The sequence below is a fragment of the Scleropages formosus genome, chromosome 1, assembly GCF_900964775.1.
Source record: "Scleropages formosus chromosome 1, fSclFor1.1, whole genome shotgun sequence".
Classification (NCBI taxonomy): Eukaryota; Metazoa; Chordata; class Actinopteri; order Osteoglossiformes; family Osteoglossidae; genus Scleropages; species Scleropages formosus.
Window position 1 is genome coordinate 890,981 of NC_041806.1, and position 25,096 is coordinate 916,076.

The 25,096-nt window shown below is 43.3% G+C and overlaps 3 protein-coding genes across 4 annotated transcripts; 1 reads left to right on the forward strand and 2 right to left on the reverse strand.

Moving 5' to 3' along the window:
• Positions 1-679: 679 nt before the first annotated feature.
• On the reverse strand, positions 680-16,315 carry LOC114909078 (zinc finger protein 2 homolog). The gene is made up of 2 exons (XM_029252336.1): positions 16,011-16,315; positions 680-2,366 (listed from the first exon to the last, which is right to left on the reverse strand). The coding sequence occupies exons 1-2, from the start codon at positions 16,194-16,196 to the stop codon at positions 939-941; spliced, it is 1,614 nt and encodes a 537-aa protein (XP_029108169.1). The 5' UTR covers positions 16,197-16,315; the 3' UTR covers positions 680-938.
• LOC108919720 (zinc finger protein 501-like) lies at positions 3,957-20,518 on the forward strand. Of its 2 annotated transcripts, none has more exons than XM_018727951.2 (2): positions 3,957-5,906; positions 18,578-20,518. In XM_018727951.2, exons 1-2 carry the CDS (start codon positions 4,191-4,193, stop codon positions 19,367-19,369), a joined length of 2,508 nt encoding a protein of 835 aa, XP_018583467.2. In that variant the 5' UTR covers positions 3,957-4,190; the 3' UTR covers positions 19,370-20,518. The 2 variants fall into 2 exon arrangements, with proteins under 2 accessions (XP_018583467.2, XP_018583465.1); XM_018727949.2 differs by having other exon boundaries at positions 3,957-4,376; positions 18,047-20,518.
• Positions 20,519-21,723: 1,205 nt separating this feature from the next.
• LOC108919700 (zinc finger protein 501-like) lies at positions 21,724-25,096 on the reverse strand. Its single transcript, XM_029252341.1, has 2 exons — positions 25,018-25,096; positions 21,724-24,502 (listed from the first exon to the last, which is right to left on the reverse strand). The coding sequence occupies exon 2, from the start codon at positions 24,357-24,359 to the stop codon at positions 22,791-22,793; it is 1,569 nt and encodes a 522-aa protein (XP_029108174.1). The 5' UTR covers positions 24,360-24,502; positions 25,018-25,096; the 3' UTR covers positions 21,724-22,790.

Below are 25,096 nucleotides of genomic sequence, written 5' to 3' on the forward strand. Positions count from 1 at the left end.
ACGGTAGGAACTGCCAGCTGGCAAAGCGATTCTCGAGGAAGGTGAGAGCACAAAATCAGCACTCAACCCCAGTTCAGAGCCCCTGGTGATGGTATGGGAGCAGCAAGTGATAGCTGACTTGCATAAGGAGATTAAGTATCTAGCCACTATGACAGAGAGATCTCTGAGGCCAAACAACATACTGCAGACAGAAGCTTCCAAGCAAGTAATCTTGCTGGAGCTCACAGTTCCTGGAAAGAACGGATGAAGGAGGCTACAGAAGAGAAGAGAGCAGTGTAAGGTGTGCCCACTGAAGTAGGCTGCAGTGGCTTTGCAGTAAGCTTGATGTGCAGGTACTATAGTAAGTACCGTCTCAGCTGACAGAGGAGGGAGGCTATGAAGGTTGTTACAGGCCATGGAGAGGTTATCTACAGTGCTATGGATCAGGAGGAGTGAACTGTGGGTTCAAGACCGCACTACCCAGACGTAGTCCAGGGCATGACCAACCCTGGTCAGGTCACTTGGCAAAGGGTGTTTGATGATGAAGGACCTGAAACTCTCCATGACACAAAGTTCATCACTGAGGAAGGTGTATCATAAGGAAAAAAAACACCAAATGTCAAATAAATACTGGTTTTAATACAGACATAACCCAGTCAAGACTTCTTACATTTCAAGTCAGTGTAAAAGGGTTCAGTTTTCCATTTGAACAAGATCCCTGGAAAACAGTCCCTAAAAGAGATTAGTTTCTAGGTTCTTTAACAATGAATGACCACATTTCTCTTGGTCCAAGAGGACCAAGACTGAGCAGTGGCTCTTGTAGTCATTCTGGAACTGTTTGGGGAAGTTTAGGTTTCAGATGAAAAGCGCCGAGTCAGACTACACAGCGACCCAAGCCCAGCATCTGTGCTCCGCAGTGGTGTTGAAGTGTATCCTCACATGAATTTTCAAGTACCGCCTCAGAGCAAAACTTCTTTGACATTCACCACATTTATATGATTTCGCACACAATGAATCAGCTGGTGCTGTTTCAGAGCATTCACTCTGTGGAAACTCTTCCCACATTCACTACATTTATAAGCTTTCTCGCAAGAATGAATGAGCTGATGCTGTTTCAAGGTATCGACTCGGAAAAAACTCTTTGCACATTCACTACATTCATATGGTTTCACGCCAAAATGGACAAGCTCATGTTTCTTTAAGTAATTCTGACAAGAAAATCCTTTTCCACAATGAATGCATTCAAATTTCTTCCCAGAATGAACACGCTGATGTGTTCTTAACAGACGTCCTTGGGAAAAACTCTTTCCACATTCACTGCATTTATATTGTTTCTCACCGGAATGGATAAGCAGGTGATCTTTTAAGTTTCCTCCACGAGTGAAACTTTTCCCACATTCACTACAAGTATAGGGTTTCTCCCCAGAATGAACAAGTTGGTGCAGTTTCAGGGCACCTCTTTGACAAAAACTCTTTCCACACTGACTACATTTATACGGTTTCTCACCGGTATGAATACGCTGGTGCTGTTTTAAGTGACTCCCTTGGGAAAAACTACTTCCACATTCACTACATATATACGGCTTCTCACCAGAATGAAGAAGCTGGTGCTGCTTTAAGGTACTAGATCGAGAAAAACACTTCTCACATTGACTACATTTATAGGGTTTCTCCCCAGAATGAATAAGCAGATGCTGTGTTAAGTGACTACCTTGGGAGAAACACTTTCCACACTCATGACATTTATATGGTTTCTCGCCAGAGTGAACAAGCTGGTGCTGTTTTAAGGTTCCTCCTTGGGAAAAACTCTTCCCACATTCACTGCATTTGTATGGTTTCTCACCAGAATGAACAATCTGACAAGTTTGAGAAAGATGAGCTCCCCACTGCCTGCAACACTTTTCCCCTCCAATAATTAAACTGTTCTCTTGGGTTACAGAATTCTTCTCTAAAAGGTCACCTTCAGCTTCATTAGCTGTCAACTCTGTGTTGGGGGTCACTTTGAAGTGACAATGTTGTTCTTCTTTCACATCTGTCTCTGATTTATGTTTTACAAACAAACTAGAAATAGAGCTTAACTCATTCACCCGGAAATCAACACACTCTTCCTTTATGCCATAATAATCAGCTTCATGAAGATTCTCCTCCGTACAAGAAGGTACCTGTAACTGACATTTCTGCTCTATCTTGACTTCATCTGTCTCTGATTTATACTGTTTGGATAAAAAACAAGTAGAAGAGTTTAAGTGCTCTGATGTAGGGCAGAACCCCTCAGTAGTTCTGTACTGTAGCTGTAGATCAGTACTGTCCTCCATTATTTTGACCGTGACAATCTCAGATTTAATGTGCTCGGCCTCCAGGTGCAGCCCTGAGCCCATCTCTTGAACCTCAGTACAATATTCAGGGTGGGAAATGTGCTCATCTTCAGGCTCACTTTTTACACACACATCCACGAGTGCTGCTGAGTCCTCAGAGTAAGAGGTCACCGTGTCCCCAAAACAGTGTGATTCACATGGGAGGCTGTGCAGTGACACTGAAGGGTGTTCAGCTCCTGCTCCTGCCATCACGATGATCCTCGTCTCCAGTCTTCTCTCCCTCCTTGTGCTTCGTACAGTACTGTGCAGGGAGATCCTCTTTGTCTCCTCTCAATGTCCACTTTCTCTTCTCTCCATGTCTCCTCCTCTGCTGCTGCAATAAATAACCACAGAATGAGCAATATATACAGTGTGGAGGAGGAATTACCACCAATATTGAATATGTGCCTACAGACAGAGGCTGGCTGATGAAGCATGTTGTACATCCATGGCATGTGAGAAGACTAGTGAAGGAGCTTCCTTCACACACGTTATATTACCGCAGTGCTCAAGTTCTCTGTTTGTCCCTCCATCCATCATGATCATGTGTGGCGGACTGACGTGTTCTGACTCTGAGAACAACGACTTACTTCTTACTCTAGTCTAGTCTAGTCTATTTCGCTTCTCTACTTAAGTTTTATCACACGTTTCGTCCAGTCGCAGCGCAGAAAAAAAAATTAAATATTTAGTGAAAAAGTACTTACAGAAGAGGGTAGGAAAGCACTTTAAAAGGATACATTTGCGCAGAAAACTGCTGCTGCTCAACAAGCGGCTCCTTCAACCGTCCTGCAGGTTGTGACGTCGAAACGTCACCAAGTTGGTCTCGCGGGAGCAGTACGGGGAGTGAAATGGCTCAAAACGCGTTAGAAAATTCCACTCCTCGTTGGAAACTTGCAGTATGAATGAGTGGCATTTTTTTAAAGTCTGCACCGTAAACTTAATTCCATACCATTGCCATATCGAATCTCACTCTTATCGGTCCTCCATAGGATACAGTGTTGCACCAGGGCGCAATATGTTTGTCAATGTAAGTGTTAAACGAAAACAGCAAAAAATGTATGTTGGAGGATCGAAGGCAGCAAACCGCCAGATGGCGCTGTGACTCCCTGCGAGCAGCATTTTGTCTTCGGCCGAACGGGACAAGAAGAAGAAAAGAGAACAGAAGCGCTTTCGTTTCTCGCGGGTAACTTGTGTTTGTCGTGCTTCTTTCTACTCCCTCCCATTATTATTATTATTATTATGATTATGTGGGTTTTTACTGCACTCACTGTGTTTCCTCATTTTATTTATTGTAGCCCGGCGTTGTGCCGTAATGCGCTTCACAGCGCTACTTTTCCACTCCACACTGGACAGCATTTAAATTGTCGCCTTTTAAGTGAAGCAGACTCGTGTTTCAATCTGCTTTTTGTGTTCTTACCATTGACTTAATAATAATAATTTCATATTTACCTAAAGGACTTTTCTCCTTAAGGAAACACAGTCGTGTCTCTGCACTTTAGTTTGTCATTTAACCCAAATCATGTTGTGCATTGAATAAATGTCACTTTTCTGTGAAGAACTACAACTAGTCTCTTAATTTGGGACTTTTGACACAAGTGTCCACAGTACTGAGTACCAGGCTGTGTTACTATTTACAGTGTCACTGTTAAACATGTTTGATATGAGCCTGTATGCAGGATATTGATGCTCCTTTTCCTCATCTGTCCTCCAGCCAGAGTACATGAATCCAGGAGCAGAGGAGGAGACACATGGACAGAAGAGGAAGTGGACATTGAGAGGAGACAAAGAGGATCTCCCTGCGCAGTACTGTAACGAAGCACAAGGAGGGAGAGAAGACTGGAGACGAGGATCATCATCATGATGGCAGAAACAGGAGCAGGAGCTGAACACCCTTCAGTGTCACTGCACAGCCTCCCATGTGAATCACAGTGTTTTGGGGACACGGTGACCTCTTACTCTGAGGACTCAGCAGCACTCATGGATGTGTGTGTAAAAAGTGAGCCTGAAGATGAGCACATTTCCCACCCTGAATATTGTACTGAGGTTCAGGGCTTTGGTGCTGAAGAGATGGGTTCAGGGATGCACCTGGATACTACGACTGTAATGGTCAACATAAAGGAGGACAAAGGAGATCTTCATCTGTGCAGCACCACCGATGACCTCAGCCTTTCATCAGAGCAGCTAAATTCTTGTACTTTATCAATAGTGTATAAATCAGAGGCAGTTGAAGTGAATACTGATCAGTGTTCTCTGAAAGGAATAAATAAATCTGCTCATTGTGTGCATCCCAACACTGACCAAATTAAAAAAGAGATTGTCATGGTGAAAATAATGGAGGACAATACTGATCTACAGCGACAGTACCATACTGCTGAGGGTTTCTGCCCTCCATCAGAGCAGTTAAACTCTCCCACATGTGTTTTATCTAAGCAGTGTAAAACAGAGACAGATGAAATCAAGGTAGAGCATCGTTCTCAGTTTCAGGAACCTCCCAGGACAGCAAATGAAATTAGTGAAGTTGCTCATTATGGCATAAAGGAAGAGTATGCAGATGTAAAGGTAAATGAGTTCAACTCTAGTCCTAGTTCACTGTCCATGAAATATAAGTCTGAGACAGATGAGTTTAAAGTCAAGCAGCATCCTCAGTTAGAATTGGCATCCAGTACAGCGCTTGAAGTTGGAAGTGATGGTTTACCCAAAAATTCTAAAACTTGGCACCTGAAATGCTGCCAGCCTGTTTATTGTGAAGAGAAACCATATAAATGTAGTCAGTGTGTAAAAAGTTTTTTCTATGAAAGTGAATTAAAGCGGCACCAGCATGTTCATTCTGGGGAGAAACCATATAAATGTAGTCAATGTGAGAAGTGCTTCTCTCGATCTACTACTTTAAAGCAGCACCAGCTTCTTCATTCTGGTGAGAAGCCGTATAAATGTAGTGAATGTGGGAAGAGTTTTTCCCAAGGGAGTCATTTAAAACAGCACCAGCGTATTCATACCGGTGAGAAACCGTATAAATGTAGTCAGTGTGGAAAGAGTTTTTGTCAAAGAGGTGCCCTGAAACTGCACCAACTTGTTCATTCTGGGGAGAAACCCTATACTTGTAGTGAATGTGGGAAAAGTTTTTCTCAATCTAATAACTTAAAACAACATCAGCTTATCCATTCTGGTGAGAAACAATATAAATGCACTCAATGTGGAAAGAGTTTTTCTCAAGGACGTCTGTTAAGAAAACATCAGCGTGTTCATTCTGACAAGAAATTTGAATGCATTCATTGTGGAAAAGGATTTTCTTGTCAGAATTACTTAAAGAAACATGAGCTTGTCCATTTTGGTGTAAAACCATATGAATGTAGTGAATGTGCAAAGAGTTTTTGCCAAAGAGGTGCTCTGAAACTGCACCAGCTTGTTCATTCTGGTGAGAAACCATATAAATGTAGTGAATGTGGGAAAAGTTTTACTCGTGGAAGTAACTTAAAACAGCACCAGCTCATCCATTCTGGTGAGAAACAATATAAATGTAGTGAATGTGGAAAGAGTTTTTCCCAAGGACGTCTGTTAAGAAAACATCAACATGTTCATTCTGGAAAAATCTGAATGAATTTATTGCAGAAAAGGATTTTCTTATCAATTTAAAAAAGCACAGCCTTGTCCATTCTGGTGTTAACCCATGTAAATGTAGCAATGTGCAAAAAGCCTTTTCCTGTTAAAGTACCTTAAAACAGCACCAGCTCGTTCATTCTGTGCAAAATCATATAAGTGTAGTGAATGTGGGGAAAGTTTTGCTCTGAGGCAGTATTTGAGAATCCATGTGACGACATTCATGAACACACATTGAATCAAAATGCTGGGGTTGGGTCACTGCCCAGTCTGACTCGGTGTTTTCCGTCCAAAATTACCAGAAGAGCCACTGCTCAGTCATGGTCATCTTGGAGCAAGAGATACATGGTCATTCATAATAAAAATAAATGTAGAAACTAATCTGTTCAGAGGCTGTTCCCCAAGGGTTAGAAGGGTGAATCCTATTACACTGAGTGACACAATTTAAGTATTTAAGCATTACGTTTTTGTTAAATGTGTTGTATTTAAATCTTGAATTTATTAAAGACATTTACTGTTTCTTATACACTTTAAAAACTAGTGTTTGTATTCATTCAATTTACAGTAATTTGTCAGACTTATGATTCAAAACACTAATTCGAAGCATAGTATTTAATCATACTGCTCCAAAGTCCATATCAAAATGACAGACACATGACTATGCTACACGAGATCTCAAACTGTTTTGAAACTTGAGAGAAATGGTGGGATCAGAACACACACGCACACACTTGCTGAAGCCGCTTGACCCAAGCGGGGTTGCGGCAAACTGGAGCCTAACCCGGCAACACTGGGTCCAAGGCTGGAGGGGGGACACCCAAGACAGGACACCAGTCCGTCACAAGGCCCCCCAAGCAGGACTCAAACCCCAGACCCACCAGAGAGCAGGCACAGGCCAAACCGTGTTAAGGAGCAGGGTGTCTGGCAGAAGGGAAGAAGAAATGTTGGCTCAACCTGATGTTGCTGAGGAGCAAGTGTATGCAGAGTTGGCAGTAGAGAAGGAACACCTGATGTTTGTGACCCCAAGGACCACACCCACCAAAGCCCAGAGTACCCCAAAGGATACAAATAGAAAAAGGAGTGAAGGCCCTACTCCAAAGGAAGATAAGAAGAGCAGAAAAGAGGAGGGGGTGAGCAGGAAAGAGGAAAAGCCAGCAGCAAAGATGGAGGAAGACCGAGATCAATGTTTGCTGGTAGGGGATGGAAGCCATACAGATTGGCCAGTTGTGTCTGCACCCCTCTACAGTATGATGAGTTCCCCTCTTTATTCAGACCAGAATGATGATTTCAGTGAGCAGCCATATGTTGCTGTAGACTTCCAGAGTATGATAGAAATGTTGGGAGGGGAATGATTTTGTTTTAAATTTGTTTTTAATGAATTTTAGTAGGGTTTTTATTGTTCTTATGATTGGTTAATTATTTAATTTGCCCCTTTTATGGCTGATTTCAAAATTTTAACCTTAAATGTCAGAGGACTGAAGAATGTCTTGAAAAGAGCAGCAATGTTTGATAGGCTTGCATCCTCTACCTTCCAGCTATGTTTTTTACAAGAAGTCCATCTTCGAGACCAGCGGGATGTGGCTGTTTTCTCTTCGGGTTGGAGGAAAGGTAGATCATACTGGAGTGTGGGTGGCGTCCACTCAACAGGTGTTGGCATTCTTTTTGGTGAACGAAGCTTTGAGAATGTAAGCATGTTTACAGTTCTACAGGGTAGAGTATTGGGAGTGGATGCCACCTGGAGGGGACAGCGCATCCGTGCGATGTGTGTCTATGCTCCGGTAGAGGCCGCATTCCGCGTATCTCTCTTAGAAGAGTTGACCCCCTTTTGTGTCTGTAATAGACACTTAATAATTGGGGGGGGATTTTAATATATATCTGGAGGGTAAAGAGGATGTTAGCATCAAACATTTTAAGAATTTTATGCTCAGATTTGGTCTTTCTGATGGTTTTAAAGTATGCAACCCCAGTCATACGGGCATTACCTGGTCTAATAGTAGAGGAGCACAAAGTCGCCTGGATTATATTTTAGCTTCCGACTCTGTTGTTTTTAAACGGGTTCATGTCTCTCCTCATTGACCGACGGGACCATTTGATAGTAGAGGCTACGGTTTCCATAGAGGCCCCGTTGCATGGTCCTGGGTATTGGAAACTGGACATAGATGTTTTAAAAGAGAAAGAGTACAGGGAGCTTTTTTATGAGCATTTTAAGGTATGGCAGGAGCTCAAATCCTTCTGTAGCTCTGCCTCGGATTGGTGGGAAGCCACCAAAACGAAGGTGCGAACCATTACTAGGCAGTACTGTGTTCGTAGGAGGGCTCGATCTCGCAGAGCCATGCGGAAAGTGGAGAAAAAGTTGGGAAAGCTCTATGCCCACCATAATAATGGAAAAGATTTTAACAGCGACAGAGAAGCAGAATTAAAGGAGGAATTAAGGCTACTATACAACCAGTAAGCTAGTGCTCTCCTTGCAAGAGCCCGAATAAGAGAATTGGAGGAAAATGAAAAATGTTCCTCCTTCTTCTTTAATAAAACGAGGGGCTTTCAGCATAATATGGGTTTTACTTCTTTGCGAACTAGGCAAAGAGAGCTGGTTAAGGATACGGCACGGATGATTGAGGTTGCTACAGAATTTTACGAAAGTCTTTTTAAGGGAAGGGAAACTGACCCTGTCACAGGGGATTCTTTCTTACAGCATTTGTGGGCGACCCTCCCGGCTGATTCCCGGGCTTGCCTAGAGGCACCCATCACTCTGGGGGAACTGTCTGATGTGCTCTCCAGAATGAACCGGAGGAAATTCCCAGGCTTGGATGGACTGCCGGTGGAATTTTATTCCACATTTTGGGATGTCCTGGGCCCTGTCTTCCTTGAGGTTATGGAAGAAGTGCTGACCCGAGGTAAGTTAACGGACAGCATGAGGTCGGGGGTTTTATCCTTGTTGCATAAGAAAGGCGATAGAGCCGATCTGAGCAACTGGAGGCCGCTGACCATGCTGTGTGTTGATGTAAAGTTAATTGCTAAAATCCTAACCGAGCGTCTGAGGAAGGTGATGACTCTCCTGGTCCATGAAGACCAGAAGTGCGGGGTTCCTGGGCGCTCAGCAGTCTGGAATTTACATCTTATTAGAGACGCGATCGCCTGGGTGGAGGATCGAAAAATTCCCCTAGCGCTGGTCAGCTTGGACCAGGAGAAGGCGTTTGATCGGGTGGACCATACTTTTATGTTTAACGTTTTGGGCAGATTGGGATTGGGCCCCACCTTTCTCGGGTGGGTCTGAACACTTTATAACGAGGTTGGTAGCCGGGTTCTTATTAACGGCTCTCTCTGGGAGTGGTTGCCCCAGACGAGTGGGGTCAGACAGGGGTGTCCGCTGTCTCCCCTCTACGTTTTGTATGTGGAGCCGTTGGCAGCAGCAATTCGGGCCCACCCGGGAATAGATGGGTTGCTCATTCCAGGAGGCGGGGGCAGGACTGTTAAGTTGGCCCAATATGCAGATGATACAGTCCTGTTTGTATGTTCCGACCGCTCACTCGCCCAGGCGCTGCGCCTGACTCAGACGTTCGGTAGGGCCTCGGGTTCGGCGCTCAACCTCGGGAAGACAGAGGTGAAGTACTTTGGATTCTGGGGAGCGCAAAAAGACACCTTTGGTGGTCTCTCGCTTTGTAGCGGTCCCCTCAGAGTGCTGGGTGTGAGTTTTCTTTCAAAAGGAGCAGCCTGGGTCAACTGGGAGGAGCATCTTGCAATAGCTAGGCAGAAGATGGGGCTGTGGAAGGCAAGGTCCCTGTCTTTCCTGGGTAAAACACTGATCTTGAAAGTTGACGTCCTCCCGACCTTACTTTATTTGGCTCATGTCTACCCCATGCCTTGCAATTTAAGGAAAGGGTTTGTGAAAGACGTGTTTGGCTTGGTATGGGGTGGGAAGCATGAGTTCGTGAGGAGGGAGGCGATGTACCTAGGGAAGGACAGGGGTGGAAGGGGGGTTCCTGATTTCCCCCTAAAATTTGATTGCCTCTTTTTCGCGCAGCACTGTTTCCGTCTGGCAGCTCCCCTAGAACACCCACACCAACATTTTATTCCCCTCTGGTTGTCTTTCCCGTTGCGGCATTTGGTGAATTCGTGGTCCAATGCTGGACCAAAGGCCGAGTCTCTGCCAGTTCACTATAAACAGATGGTGAAATGGAGCAAGATCATTCCGAGAGACACTGACGCAAATACCCTCCTCAAGCACAAAGTGTTATATAATGCCTTGTTGGAGAAGAGGGGAACGCGAGTGATGTTAGGCCTTGGAGAAGACATTTGGGCCTGAATTCAGCCAAAGAGGCTTGACAATAGGCTGCAGGATTTAAACTGGCAGTGCCTCCACGAAAGACTACCTGTAATGGAGAAACTTTACAGGTACGGGTTGACCGGACATCCCGACTGCCCACGACCCCAGTATTTGGGTGCGGGAACGATTAAGCACGTTTTTTGGGATTGCGGTTATGCCGGGACAGTCATTGGTTGAGCCCTTGTGCGGCGAGTTAGACGGCGAGATGGCATTGACTTTTGATAATATCATGAAGGGACTGTCCCCCAAGGTAAGTAAAGCAACCTCTGGTAGGATTTGGTTGATTGTGAGTTTGACAAAGAAAGAATTGTGGAATGCACGCATTAACCTTGTCCGAAAGGGGTTGAAAATGGGATCTTATGGTGCCTTTTTGAAAATCCGAGCTGAACTGAAGTTCAGAATAAAGCGGGATCTGATTGCCTGGGGCTACCATGAGGCAAAGGACAGATGGAAAGGCCCCATGGATTAATGTGTCTGAAGCTCTGAGGATGGACGTCTGCTTTATGGAACTGCATTCTTTTAAAACATATTGTACTTTCTTGTATCTTACCCCTTTGTATATTTAACCTTTTTTATATTTGTTTGTGTGGCTTTTATTTGTACAATATTTATTCACAGATTTTAGTAGTTTTGTGTTGTTGGGTTTGTGCACTTTTAACTAACATTCTTTTAACTTGTGTGGGTTTTATTTGTATAGCATTTTATCTACAGATTTTAATGGCCTTGTTTTATCAGGTGCTTCTGTGCACTTTGAGTTTTTTATATTGATGACTATTCATGTTTATGTCTGTTTTGTATTTATTTGTCTGTTTTTAGGGGTATGATCAAGTTTTATACTGTAATTTAGAAGTATTTCATGTGTTTTGAAGGAAGCATGTATTATGATACAATGACTTTGGTTGAGCTGCTATTGGGGGACAGTCCTTTTGTGGGTATGTTGGTGTGGGGAAGACATGGGTCAGTTATATTTTTTTGAAACCAGAAAGGGGATTGTTATGGGAAAGACTCTGTCTTGACAATGTATTTTATGTAATGGCTGTTTAGTAATGTTGTTGACCAACTGTAGGAAAATGGTTTTGGGTTTGTTTGATTGTGGATTTTTAATGTTTGTTTTGGTTGTGTGTATTATTGATAACTTTATTAAATAAAGTTTGGATGAAAAAAATGCAATTAAGTGTTTAACCACTGGGGGGACTTATGGGGAAAACAAAGGGGTGGCAGTATTTGACAGTGAGAAAGAGAAAGCCTAGGAAGTGAGAGTACTAAGTAGCCTTGGAAGGCTGGCTTGGTGTGTAAATCCTAGAGGGAAAGGGGTCTTCTGACTGAGAGCATTATTTTCGTGTATACTGATGTTCTGATAAAACATTTGAAATAAATGCTGTCTGTGCATCCTTCTTTGCCCCATCTGAACCCAGAGTGCCGTGTGCCATGTTTGTGTGGGATGAGGTAGGACAATGAGAGGCTACATTTGGGAGCAGTTGAACACCAAAAATGAGGAAGGGGAAAGCAGCGAAAGAAAGAAGCCGGCGGGGTGAAAGAACAACATTCAGGGGAAGAAGAACCTATGAGTTTGGGGGTTGAGGCGAAAGAGCTACAACAGCAGAGCACAGGTGTCCGGGGGACCCTGGGGAAGTGCGCACACTGGCAAAGGAGATGAGCTGCGAGGTGCCGCTGTAGAAGGGTGAGCAGGTTGAGTGGGGTCTCCGTGTGCCCGGGGTAAAAGCGGCAAGTAGCAGCAGTGAAAGTTGCCCCGTGGACAGTGACGCTTTCCCAAAGAGGTCAAACAACGTGCCGGATCGCAGGGAACAGCATACCTCAACGGACAGACACAGCAATGTAGCTGAGATGAGTGAACCCTCAAACATGAATTTGCTCACGGTTGAAGATTTTACCTCGTTTGTGAAGAAACCACCCATCCTGCCTGAAGCCCCGCCAAGTTTTCTTAAAGGGCGAGGCAGCAAAGCGAGAGTGAAGCAGCTGGTCTGACAAACAATGTGGCAGCAGAAGTGCAAGTGACAAGCAGGTTAACGGGACAGCGTTTGTAGGGTGTTAACCCAATAGTTTTATGAAACCCGGTCAGCTGCGGGGAGTATAAGGCAGTTGGCAAGAATCACGTCAGCGCCCCCAATATGCCACATGCATGCAAGTGAGCTGTGCTGGGACCAAGACTAGGTAGACAGTTGACGGGGATGTCTGCCTCAGCCCCCAAGTGTACCGCCATGGTGGGCTACTTCGACTGTCCCCACCCCAACAACCAGTGCTGAGCATCTGGGACCTGCACTCCTGACTGGAGGCACATTTGAGACAGCACTGGACAGTGGGACGTTTCTGGAGCAGGCAAAAGCAGGGACGGGGGGCAATGTAATGACCTGCGTTAACGTGAGTTTGGGCGGGAAAATGGAGCTATTGTACATAGTTGCATTGTGGGTAAAATATAAATAAGTGTTTAACCACTGGAGGGACTTACAGGGAAAACAAAGGGGTGACAGTGCTTGCCAGTAGGAAAAGAGAGAAAATCTGAGGGGTGCTAAGTAGGCTAGCTTGGTATACAGGTACTTGATAGAAAAGGGGTATTTCGAGCAAGCACATTATTTCCCTGTATGCTGGTGTTCTAATAAAATGTTTAAAATGAATCTTCTCAGTGTGTCCTTTTTTTGCCCCATTAGAACCCAGAGTGCTGCATATCACAGTACATTAAAACCTTCAATCAGAATAAGCTTTATTGCTAAGTATGTTCACATATACAAGGAATTTGTCTTGGTGACAGGAACTTCTACACTACAGACAGAATGACAGTGACAAGACAGATGAGAAGATAGAGTATGTGAATAAGGGATAAAAAATATATAAAAATATAAAGTACCTAATATACAAAAATAGTCACTAGATACAAATGCAAGGGAGTATGAGTAAGAGATATGATGTGATACACACACACACACACATTTTCTGAACCACTTGTCCCATATGGGGTCACAGGAGCCTACCCGACAACACAGGGCGTAAGGCCAGAGGGGGAGGAGACACACCCAGGATGGGACGCCAGTCCGCCACAAGGCACCCCAAGCGGGACTTGAACCCCAGACCCACCAGAGAGGAGGACCCCGGTCCAACCCACTGTGCCACCGCACCCCCTTATATGATGTGATAAATAGTTATAAATATAAATAGTGTTGTGTATTGCACTACTTTATTCTCTAGGGGGGATTTAGCTGTTCATGAGGTAGATGGCCTGAGGAAAGAAACTTTTCTTGTGCCTGGCTGTCCTGGTGCTCAGTGCTCTGTAGCGCCGGCCAGATGGCAAAGGTTCGAAGAGGAAGTGGCCTGGATGTGAGGGGTCTAGAATGATTTTGCTAGCCCTTTTACTGACTCTGGACGAGTGCAGTTCTTGGAGAGCTGAGGGGGGTGTGCCGATGATTCCTCCAGCCGCCCGGACTATCCACTGTAATCTTCTGATGTCTGATTTCGTAGCTGAGCCAAACCAGACAGTTATAGAAGTGCAGAGGACAGACTCGACTGCAGAGAAGAACTGCATCAGTAGCTCCTGTGGTAAGCTGAACTTCCCTCAGCTGGCGAAGGAAGTACAACCTCTGCTGGACCTTCTTCACAATGGAGTCTATGTGGGGCTCCCACTTCAGGTCCGTGAGATGGTGGTGCCCAGGAACCTGAATGACTCCACTGTTGCCACAATGCTGTTCATGATGGCGAGTGGGGATAGTGCTGTGGTGTTTCTCCTAAAGTCTACGATCATCTCCACTGTTTTGAGCGTGTTCAGCTCCAGGTTGTTATGACTGCACCAGACAGCTAGCTCTTGGACCTCCTGTCTGTAAGCAGACTCGTCACCATCCCGGATGAGGCCAATGATTGTGGTGTCGTCTGCGAACTTCAGGAGTTTGACAGAGGGGTCTTTAGCGGTGCAGTCGTTGGTGTACAGGGAGAAGAGCAGTGGGGAAAGCACACATCCCTGGGGTGCGCCAGTACTGATCGTGCGAGTATTGGATGAGAACTTTCCCAGCCTCACTATCTGCTGCCTGTCTGTCAGAAAGTTGGTGATCCACCGACAGATGGAGGTGGGCACAGAGAGTTGAGTTAATTTGGACAGGAGGAGGTGTGGGATGATGGTGTTGAAGGCTGAGCTGAAGTCCACAAACAGGATTCTCGCATAAGTCCCTGGTTTATCCAGATGTTGCAGGATGTACTGCAGTCCCATGTTGACTGCATCATCCGCAGACCTGTTTGCTCGGTAAGCAAACTGCAGGGGGTCCAGAGATGTCCTTCAGGTAGGCCAACACCAGTCTTTCAAATGACTTCATGACCACAGACATTAAGGCGACAGGTCTGTAGTCATTAAGTCCTGTGATTTTGGGTTTCTTCGGAATGGGGATGATGGTGGAGCGTTTGAAGCAGGAAGGAACTTCGCACATCTCCAGTGATCTGTTGAAGATCTTTGTGAAGATAGGAGCCATTTGCTGCATCATGTGTTCAATGTGTTCTCTCATGGTTGTTTAAATGCTGCCTCAGAACAAAAGATTTCCCCCAGTCACCACATTTATATGGTTTCTCCCCCAAGTAAACAAAATTGTGCTTTCGTAAAGTATTTCCATGAGAAAAACTCTTTTCACATTTGCTACATTTGCATTGTTTCTCACCTGAATTAACATGTTGGTGCTTTTTGAAGTTATTTCCACTGGAAAAAAACTTTCCACATTGACTACATCTGTAATGAACCTGCTGCTGCTGTTTTAATTTACTTATTTGTAAATTTTTGCCCCCATATTGAGTAGTGCAGATTGTTCCAATCCAGAATTAATAAATTGGTCATTTTCAAAGCAACAAGTCTGAGAGAAATTCCATGCTGCATATGACATTAGATGGAGTGAATCTGCAAATCTATTTTCATGTGTGACTAACTTTTAAAGACCTTTCCAGAGTGAAGGCATTGCACATTCTAAGATTTATAGGTAACATTTTGATGACATTGTTGTTTACTGACCTATTTAGGTATGCCACTGGTGACGAGTCCCAGAGATTGTCCCAAGGCACCCTTTGATTGGACATCACCTCCCGGTCTAATGAAACTGCTCTCCATCTTCACTGAATTATTCTGTAAATGGCCATTTGCTGCATCATTAACTGTGAACTCTGCACTAGAAGGGCTCTCTAACTGAGAATGCTACGCTACCTTAATTGTACCTGTCTCTGATTTATACTGTATAGATATGAACAAGGGACACAGGTGAGATCATCTACCTCTATATCAGCATGCTCTTCCTTTAAATCACAATGAGCAGATTCATTTATTTCCTTCTAAGAACACTTAACAGCCTTTGCATCAACTATGTCTGATTTATACTCTATTAATAAAAAAAAAAAAAAAAAAAAAAAAAACCTAATAGGGGGTGCGGTGGCGCAGTGGGTTGGACCGCAGTCCTACTCTCCGGTGGGTCTGGGGTTCGAGTCCCGCTTGGGGTGCCTTGCGACGGACTGGCGTCCCGTCCTGGGTGTGTCCCCTTCCCCCTCCGGCCTTACGCCCTGTGTTACCGGGTTGGCTCCGGTTCCCCGTGACCCCGTAAGGGACAAGCGGTTCTGAAAATGTGTGTGTGTGTAATAAAAAACTAGTAGAAGAGTTTAGCTGCTCTGATGAAAGGCTGAGGTCCTCAGGGGTACTACACAAGTGTAGATCTGCTTTGTCTTCCTTTAGTCTAAGCATTCAGATGCAGCCCTGAGCCCATCTCTTCAGCATCGAAGCCCTGAACCTCAGTACAATATTCAGGGTGGGAAATGTGCTCATCTTCAGGCTCACTTTTTACACACACATCCACGAGTGCTGCTGAGTCCTCAGAGTAAGAGGTCACCGTGTCCCCAAAACACTGTGATTCACATGGGAGGCTGTGCAGTGACACTGAAGGGTGTTCAGCTCCTGCTCCTGTTTCTGCCATCATGATGATGATCCTCGTCTCCAGTCTTCTCTCCCTCCTTGTGCTTCGTTACAGTACTGCTCAGCGAGATCCTCTTTGTCTCCTCTCAATGTCCACTTCCTCTTCTGTCCATGTGTCTCCTCCTCTGCTGCTGCAATAACCACAGGATGAGCAATACAGTGTGGAGGAGGAATTACCACCAATAATATGTGCTTATAAACATAGAGAAGCTCATCATGTCATAAAATTGTACACAAACATCCTTACATTAAGTGTGAATGGTTTGGGTTTAATGACAAATTACACTACAGTGTCAATGTACTGCTGTGTTTCCTTCATGAATGAATTAGCTGAATTAATTTTACCCAGAAACACACTGAGGTCTGTGCTGCTGATACTACTACTACTACTACTACTACTACTACTAGCTAGTTCTCGAGAATGCTAACGACGAGGTAAGAAAGAGTTCAGTGTCTCCACACAGCCCTCTCTGTTGCCGTCGTCTTTCACTTATTTATTTTCGCAATTTCCAGTGCAGAAGAGTCCTGACAGAAACGGTGTCCGAAAGCACTTTAAAAGAGTTAATTCACGCAGAATTAACTGAAATGCAGCTGCTGACAGACCAACTCCTTCTATCGCCCTGCGGACTTTTACGGCGAGGCGCGAAAAACCCGGTCTCCCGGGAGAAGTACGGAAAGACAAGAGGCTCAAATCGCGTTAGAAAAATCACCTCGTCGTGTCATTATTGTAGGGACGGCTGGTAATGGAGAGAACATAAACGTGCTTTCCTCATCACGAAATTTCCTAAAACACGACGCAGCAGAAGAGTACAGCCACTGAGGATAAACTGACGTGTTGCTTTTTCAAGCCAAAGAAGGTGAAAACAATGATCACAGAGTAAACGTCACATACGTCCGCAAATGTAAGCGCACCATTGCGAACTCAAGCCCACTACTATGAAAAACCAAACATGTAACCGTTCGTACTGCACAAATGAACATGATGACATAGTGTAATTCCTCGTCTCTGGACCGGAGCACACGATGCGATATTTAAGTGTGACCGTCGTTTCCGGTGGAGGAGGAACGAGAGCGAACCGCTAGGTGGCGCTGTGACCCCCTGCGAGCAGGACTTTTCTACTTCCGCCACCTTTTCCGGTCCCCTTCCTGCAAGTAACGTGTGTTTATCTCTTCTCTGCTCTCTCACACCACACTCACTGTGACTGTATTATTATACAGATACTTTGGTCAACAAGGAAACATAGCAGTGCATGATCTGGATCTGAATTTGTGACAACCCAAATGTTCTACATTCATTGATTCAGTGTAACTTTTGCATGAAGATGTTTGCTTGTTCGGCGCTTCTGGTGTGAGTATCTACAGCACAGCACAGTACTGTGTTACTGTTTTCAGTGTAAACACTTTCGATATTTGTCTCTGTGTTAGATATTGTTAGTAATTCCTCTTCTTCCTCATCTGTCCCTCAGGGTATCCCAGTCCAGGAGCAAAGGAGATGCCAGTTGCTCTTCCCCATCATCCATCATTCACTGTATATAGTCAAGGAGCAGAGGAGGAGACACATGGACAGAAGAGGAAGTGGACATTGAGAGGAGACAAAGAGGATCTCCCTGCGCAGTACTGTAACGAAGCACAAGGAGGGAGAGAAGACTGGAGACGAGGATCATCATCATGATGGCAGAAACAGGAGCAGGAGCTGAACACCCTTCAGTGTCATTGCACAGCCTCCCATGTGAATCACACTGTTTTGGGGACACGGTGACCTCTTACTCTGAGGACTCAGCAGCACTCATGGATGTGTGTGTAAAAAGTGAGCCTGAAGATGAACACATTTCCCACCCTGAATATTGTACTGAGGTTCAAGAGATGGACTCAGGGCTGCACCTGGATACCGAGCACATTAAATCTGAGATTGTCACGGTCAAAATAATGGAGGACAGTACTGATCTACAGTTACAGTACAGAACTACTGAGGGGTTCTGCCCTACATCAGAGCACTTAAACTCTTCTACTTGTTTTTTATCCAAACAGTATAAATCAGAGACAGATGAAGTCAAGATAGAGCAGAAATGTCAGTTACAGGTACCTTCTTGTACGGAGGAGAATCTTCATGAAGCTGATCATTATGGCATAAAGGAAGAGTGTGTTGATTTACAGGTGAATGAGTTAAGCTCTATTTCTAGTTTGTTTGTAAAACATAAATCAGAGACAGATGTGAAAGAAGAACAACATTCTCAGTTCAAAGTGACCCCCAACACAGAGTTGACAGCTAATGAAGCTGAAGGTGACCTTTTAGAGAAGAATTCTGTAACCCAAGAGAACAGTTTAATTATTGGAGGGGAAAAGTGTTGCAGGCAGTGGGGAGCTCATCTTTCTCAAACTTGTCAGATTGTTCATTCTGGTGAGAAACCATACAAATGTAGTGAATGTGGGAAGAGTTTTTCCCAAGGAGGAACCTTAAAACAGCACCAGCTTGTTCACTCTGGTGAGAAACCATATAAATGTAGCGGATGTGGAAAAAGTTTCTCTCGATCTAGTAACTTAAAACAGCACGAGCGTATTCATACTGGTGAGAAACCATATAAGTGTGGTCAGTGTGGGAAGAATTTTTCCCAGAGAAGTGCCTTACAGCTCCACCAGGCTGTTCATTCTGGTGAGAAACCATACAAATGTAGTGAATGTGGGAAAAGTTTCACACGTGGTGGTCACTTAAAAGAGCACCAGCTTATTCATTCTAGCGAGAAACAATATAAATGCAGTGAATGTGGAAAGTGTTTTTCCCAAGGAGGTCTGTTAAAGACACATCAGCGTGTTCATTCTGGGGAGAAACCATATAAATGTGGCGAATGCGGTAAAAGTTTCTCTCGATCTAGTAACTTGAAACCACACCAGCGTATTCACACTGGTGAGAAACCATATAAATGTCTTCAGTGTGGAAAGGGTTTTTGTCAAAGAGGGGCCTTACAGCTCCACCAGGTTGTTCATTCTGGCGTGAAGCCGTATAAATGTAGCGAATGTGGGAAAAGTTTCACTCGTGGTCGTCACTTAAAAGATCACCAGCTTCTTCACTCCGATGAGAAACAATATAAATGCAGTGACTGTGGGAAGAGTTTTTCTCAAGTACATCTGTTAAGAACACATCAGTGCATTCATTCTGGAGAGAAATTTGAATGCATTTAAAATGACAAACCTAAGTATATTCATTTTTGTGAGAAACAGTATAAATGTAGCAAATGTGGAAAAATTATTTGTGGTGTTAACTGGTAAGGAACAGTGATGTAATGTAGTCCTGTAAATGTATTTAATGTTGAAAGAGTTAAAGACCACCACCTTATTAACTGAGAGAAAATACAGAAATGTGGCAACTGTGGAAGTTCACCAAATCAATGTCACAGGACACTTCAACGCCCTTTAGAACACAGATGCTGGGCTTGAGTCACCGTCCAATCTGACTCAGTGCTTTTCATCTGAATCCTAGAGTTCTCCAAACCCACTCCAGAATGACCACAAGAGCCATCGCTCAGTGTTGGTCTTCTGGGATGAAGAAACACCTGGTTGTTCTCTGCAAAAAGTCTAGAGACTTTACAGACTCTTTCATAGATGTTTTGTGCACATAGAATGTTGAGTCCTACACATTGGTCAACCCAAAATGTAAAAAGTGTATATACGCATTACTTTTTTGGTAAATGCATTTAAAACGTGAATTTATTGAAGACATTTACTCCTGCATGTTTTCTTATATAGTGCTAAAATGTTAAATTCTTACTCATTCACTTCACCTGTAGCCAGTCATTTGTATTTCTTGCCCAGAATGATCACTTTGATGATTATCAAAATGGATCCAAGGTTGGGCATTTCACCACGACCTCCCTCCTTGCAGAATCTCTCCAGTAGATGAAAGCAGCTTCACTTTCATAGTCTACTTTGTCCTGAACCTGTTTGCATCTTTTGGCACCATCAAGCAAAGTAGTGTACTCTTACATTAACAAGTTAAATCCCCCAGAAATCCCCCCAGGCTTTGCAGTAATGCTGACCTGATTAGTTTTAAGGAAAGTTGAAACACTAAATGTGAAAGATTCACTAAGAAGGTGACAAAAATGTAACACTGAAATTATAGTTTTGTTTACAAATGAACCTAACTAAAAAAAAGTATTGTTAAAAACTACTGTGAAAAGTACAGTTTTCTCCAATAAGTATGTAACAGAGTAAATGTAACATAACTAGGCCTTGTCTGGATGTTTGTTGTTTAAAATATTACAGCTGGACCTAGTATGACTTCACATCTTTCAGTACAGAAAAATATATAACAAATGGGAACATAAAATATCACGTGGCTCAAATTGTCGGTTGTATTTTTCAATCACGTCAGTGTGTACTGTTCTTTGGCCTTTGATTTTCCTTGCTTCATGAGACTGAGACACTTGAGATTTTAAGTTTTCACCCCCTTAGACACACATCAATTACTTCTGAAGCAATCAACTGTCTTCTCAATATCACATAATTGCTTGATCACCTGTGACCAGTTGAGGTTTATCACATGATTTCAGAATGAATACACCTGTGTCTGGGAGCCTCCCCGAGAGGCCCTTGCAGCTCTAAATGACTTTTGAGTACTTCATACTTGAGAGCACTAACTGCGCATGAGAAAACCATAACACACACAATAAGTCTGACTTATGTACATGGGCAGCAAAAAAGCCTTTGTTGAAAAAATCCATATCACACATCAGCTGGAGTTCGCCCCAAGACATGTGAAAGACCAGAATTAAACTTTTGGACCCTGATACTACGCACTTAGTTTATTATGACATAAACCTAACATGGCACATCATATTAAGAACCCCGTTCCACCATTCCATTCATCTACTGTGAAACACAGTGGTGGCAGCATCATGCTGTGGGGATTTTTCTCTGCAGCAGGGAGTGAAAAACTAAAAAAGACAGAAGGTGTAATCCTAAAAAAAAATTGCTGCAGTCAGCAAGAAAAGGGGAAGAACCTCTAAATTGCCTGTAGTGTGTGAATAAGTGTGTATGCATACATGCTTACTCTGATGTACTGGTCCTCCATGCACGGCGTACCTCCCTCAACCTTGCACCCATTTATTGCAGGATAGGCTCTGCTGCAGACAAAAAAAAAAAAAAAAACGGTTGCAACAAAAAAGAATTCAGCAATGGATGGAAGGACCCTCCTACTAGAGTCTATGTATTTTACTGTATTCCTCACTAATATTACTCTACAGTTTCTCTTTAAAAGCTTCATTCACATCACCAGATCTTGACAGATGGACCCCATGGTGCTTTCAAATCGTAGACCAGTGTACTTTGGAAACTGACTTCCAAAGGATGCCTTCTAGAAAGAAAGAAGAGGTTCAGCTCCAGATTTTTCAACAATAATCTATTTTTCATGAATTTTCAAAAAGACTTACCTGTACTGGCAAGATAGTTAGCAGTCACCATTTCAGTTATTAATATCAATAATCATGTGCAAAAGTCAAAGGTCAAACAACAAAAGTGTTAAAGGCTACTTTTCTGGGCAGTATGTGTTTATTTGTTCATGGAAAAACTACATAACAGAACATAAACTAATAAATGCTGATATAATAAAAAGTAACAAGAATTTCTTAAGTTCTGAAAACAAGTCAGTGTTTTGTGTGGCCTCCCCGAGAGGATGGATATACCCATGATGGGAGTGCCAGTCCACTGCAGAGCAACCGCACACAAGAAATTCACACAAACACGGAGAGAACATGCAAGTTCAGCAGAGACCAGGACGCATTTGAAACAAGGTGCCGGAGTTGAGGCACCAACGCGACTTTTTTACACTGTGCTGGAGAACATCTAATAGTAAATGTTATAATTAAATTACAAATAAATGTAATCATTTTAAAGATTTAGCACATTTAAATAAAGAAGGAATACAATAAATGAATCAATTCATCTTGTTACATTGAGTGTCCCAACATGACAACCTTCCATGGTGAGTGAACGTTCATCAGAAGATTGAGAATTACAGATAGTTTCCTGGAAGAAGGACAAGTGTCTTGAACATCTGCGACGTGAAAATGTATATTTTTGGGTCCAGCGTGCACATGACAAATCTCAGCACTTACAGTAATTCCTAAAGCGAACGTCTCAAAAAAGGCTAACAGGCTGTAGTTCTGTCAGTCTATGCAAAACTGATCCTTTATTGACTAAAAGAAGATTAAATAAAAAGCCTGGAAAGTCTCTGAAAACAGATTTGTCTGTGGAGTCCATGTGCAGCAAATTAACGTGTCTCTTCATCCTGAGCAATGGCTGTTGGGGTCATTTTGGAGTGGGTTCAGAATTCAGCATTCAGATGAACTCAGAGTAAGAACTCTGTGTAAGACTGAACAGGGACCCAAACTCAGCCAAACCTCATCTGGGTTCTATGACCTTGGAAAGTGTGTAAATGCGGTACAAACTTTCTCACTCACACCAGGAATTCCTTTGAGTTCAGATTCTTTCAGTAAATCCAGTTTAATATGGAGTAGATATTTTTCAATTTTCTTTCCCCCACATACGATCTCAGCAACTTGGGTTTGGTGGTTGGTTCACACAGTTCATATTAGACCAATACACATCAAATTCTACAATGTGTTTTCTCATGAACTTTTAAATACTGCCTCACAGCAAAACTCTTTCCACACTGACTGCATTTATACGGTTTCTCACCAGAATGAATAAGCCGGTGCTGTTTCACAGCATCGATTCGGGAAAAACTCTTCCCACATTCACCGCATATGTACGGTTTAACACCAGAATGAATAACCTCGTGCTTTTTTAAGTAATTTTGGCAAGAAAATCTTTTCCCACATTGAATGCATATAAATATCTTCCCAGAATGAATGAGCTGGTGCTTTTTTAAGTGGCGCACTTGACAAAAACTCTTCCCACATTCGCTACATTGATATGGTTTCTCACCTGAATGAACAAGCTGGTGGAGCTTTAAGCGATTAGAACGAGAGAAACTCTTTCCACAGTCGCCGCATTTATGAAGTTTCTCACTAGAATGAACAACCTGGTGCCGTTTTAAGGCACCTTTTTGGGAAAAGCACTTTCCGCACTCACTACATTTATACGGTTTCTCATCCGAGTGAACAAGGCGGTGCTGTCGTAAGTCGCTAGATCGACAAAAACACTTCCCACATTCACCGCATTCATACGGCTTCTTACCAGAATGAACAAGACGGTGAACATTTAAGGTAGCCCGCTGTGAAAAAGTCTTTCCACATTGACCACACGCGTATGGTTTCTCCCCAGAATGTATGCGCTGGTGGAGTTTTAATGTATGTCTCTGGGAAAAACTCTTCCCACATTCACTACATTTATATGGTTTCTCACCAGAATGAAGAAGCTGGTGCTGCTTTAAATTACCAGACTGAGAAAATCTCTTCCCACATTCACTACATGCATACGGTTTATCTCCAGAGTGAATAAACTCATGCTTTTTTAAGTAATGTTGAGAAGAGAAGGTTTTTTCACATTGAATACACTTAAATTTTTTCCCAGAATGAGTCATCTGGTGCTGTTTCAAGCGACGCCTTTGGGAAAAGCTCTTTCCACATTGACTACATTGATATGGTTTCCAACCAGAATGAGTAAGTTGGTGGAGTTTAAATTGACAAATTTGAGAAAAACTTTTTCCACACTGCATACAAAAATATTTGCCATTATCTCCTACAGTAATTAAACTGTTCTCCAGGGTTACAGAATTCCTGTGCAAAACATCATCTTCGGTTTCATTGACTGCTATATCTGTACTGGACGATCCTACTATCTGAGAATGTTCTAGCTTCACTTCATCTGTCTCTGATTTACACTCTATGGATACCGTATTGAAAGTACTGTACTGCTGTTGATCAGTACTGTCCTCCATTATTTTGACCATGACAATCTCAGATTTAATGTGCTCGGTATCCAGGTGCAGCCCTGAGCCCATTTCTTCAGCACCAAAACCCTGAACCTCAGTACAATATTCAGGGTGGGAAATGTGCTCATCTTCAGGCTCACTTTTTACACACACATCCATGAGTGCTGCTGAGTCCTCAGAGTAAGAGGTCACCGTGTCCCCAAAACAGTGTGATTCACATGGGAGGCTGTGCAATGACACTGAAGGGTGTTCAGCTCCTGCTCCTGTTTCCGCCATCATGATGATCCTCGTCTCCAGTCTTCTCTCCCTCCTTGTGCTTCGTTACAGTACTGCGCAGGGAGATCCTCTTTGTCTCCTCTCAATGTCCACTTCCTCTTCTGTCCATGTGTCTCCTCCTCTGCTCCTGGATTCATGTACTCTGGCTGGAGGACAGATGAGGAAAAGGAGCATCAATATCCTGCATACAGGCTCATATCAAACATGTTTAACAGTGACACTGTAAATAGTAACACAGCCTGGTACTCAACACTGTGGACACTTGTGTCAAAAGTCCCAAATTAAGAGACTAGTTGTAGTTCTTCACAGAAAAGTGACATTCAATGCACAACATTTGGTTTAAATGACAAACTAAAGACTGAAGTGCAGAGACTCGACTGTGTTTCCTAAGGAGCAAAGTCCTTTAGGTAAATATGAAATTATTATTATGTCAATGGTAAGAAGAGAAAAAACAGACTGATACACGAGTTTGTTTAATTTTAAAAGGCGACAATTAATTAAATGCTGCTGGAGTGGAAAAGTACCGCGCTGCGAAGCGCATTACGGCACAACGGGCTACAATAATAGAGGGAACACAGTGAGTGCGGTAAAAGACACATAATAACAATAATAGCGATAATAATGAGAGGGAGCAGAGAGAAACCCAACGAACTCAAGTTACCTGTGAGAAACGAAAGCGTTTCTCTTCTCTCCTCTTTTCTTTTCTTTTCTTCTTCTTCTTCTTCTACTTCCGCTCCTTT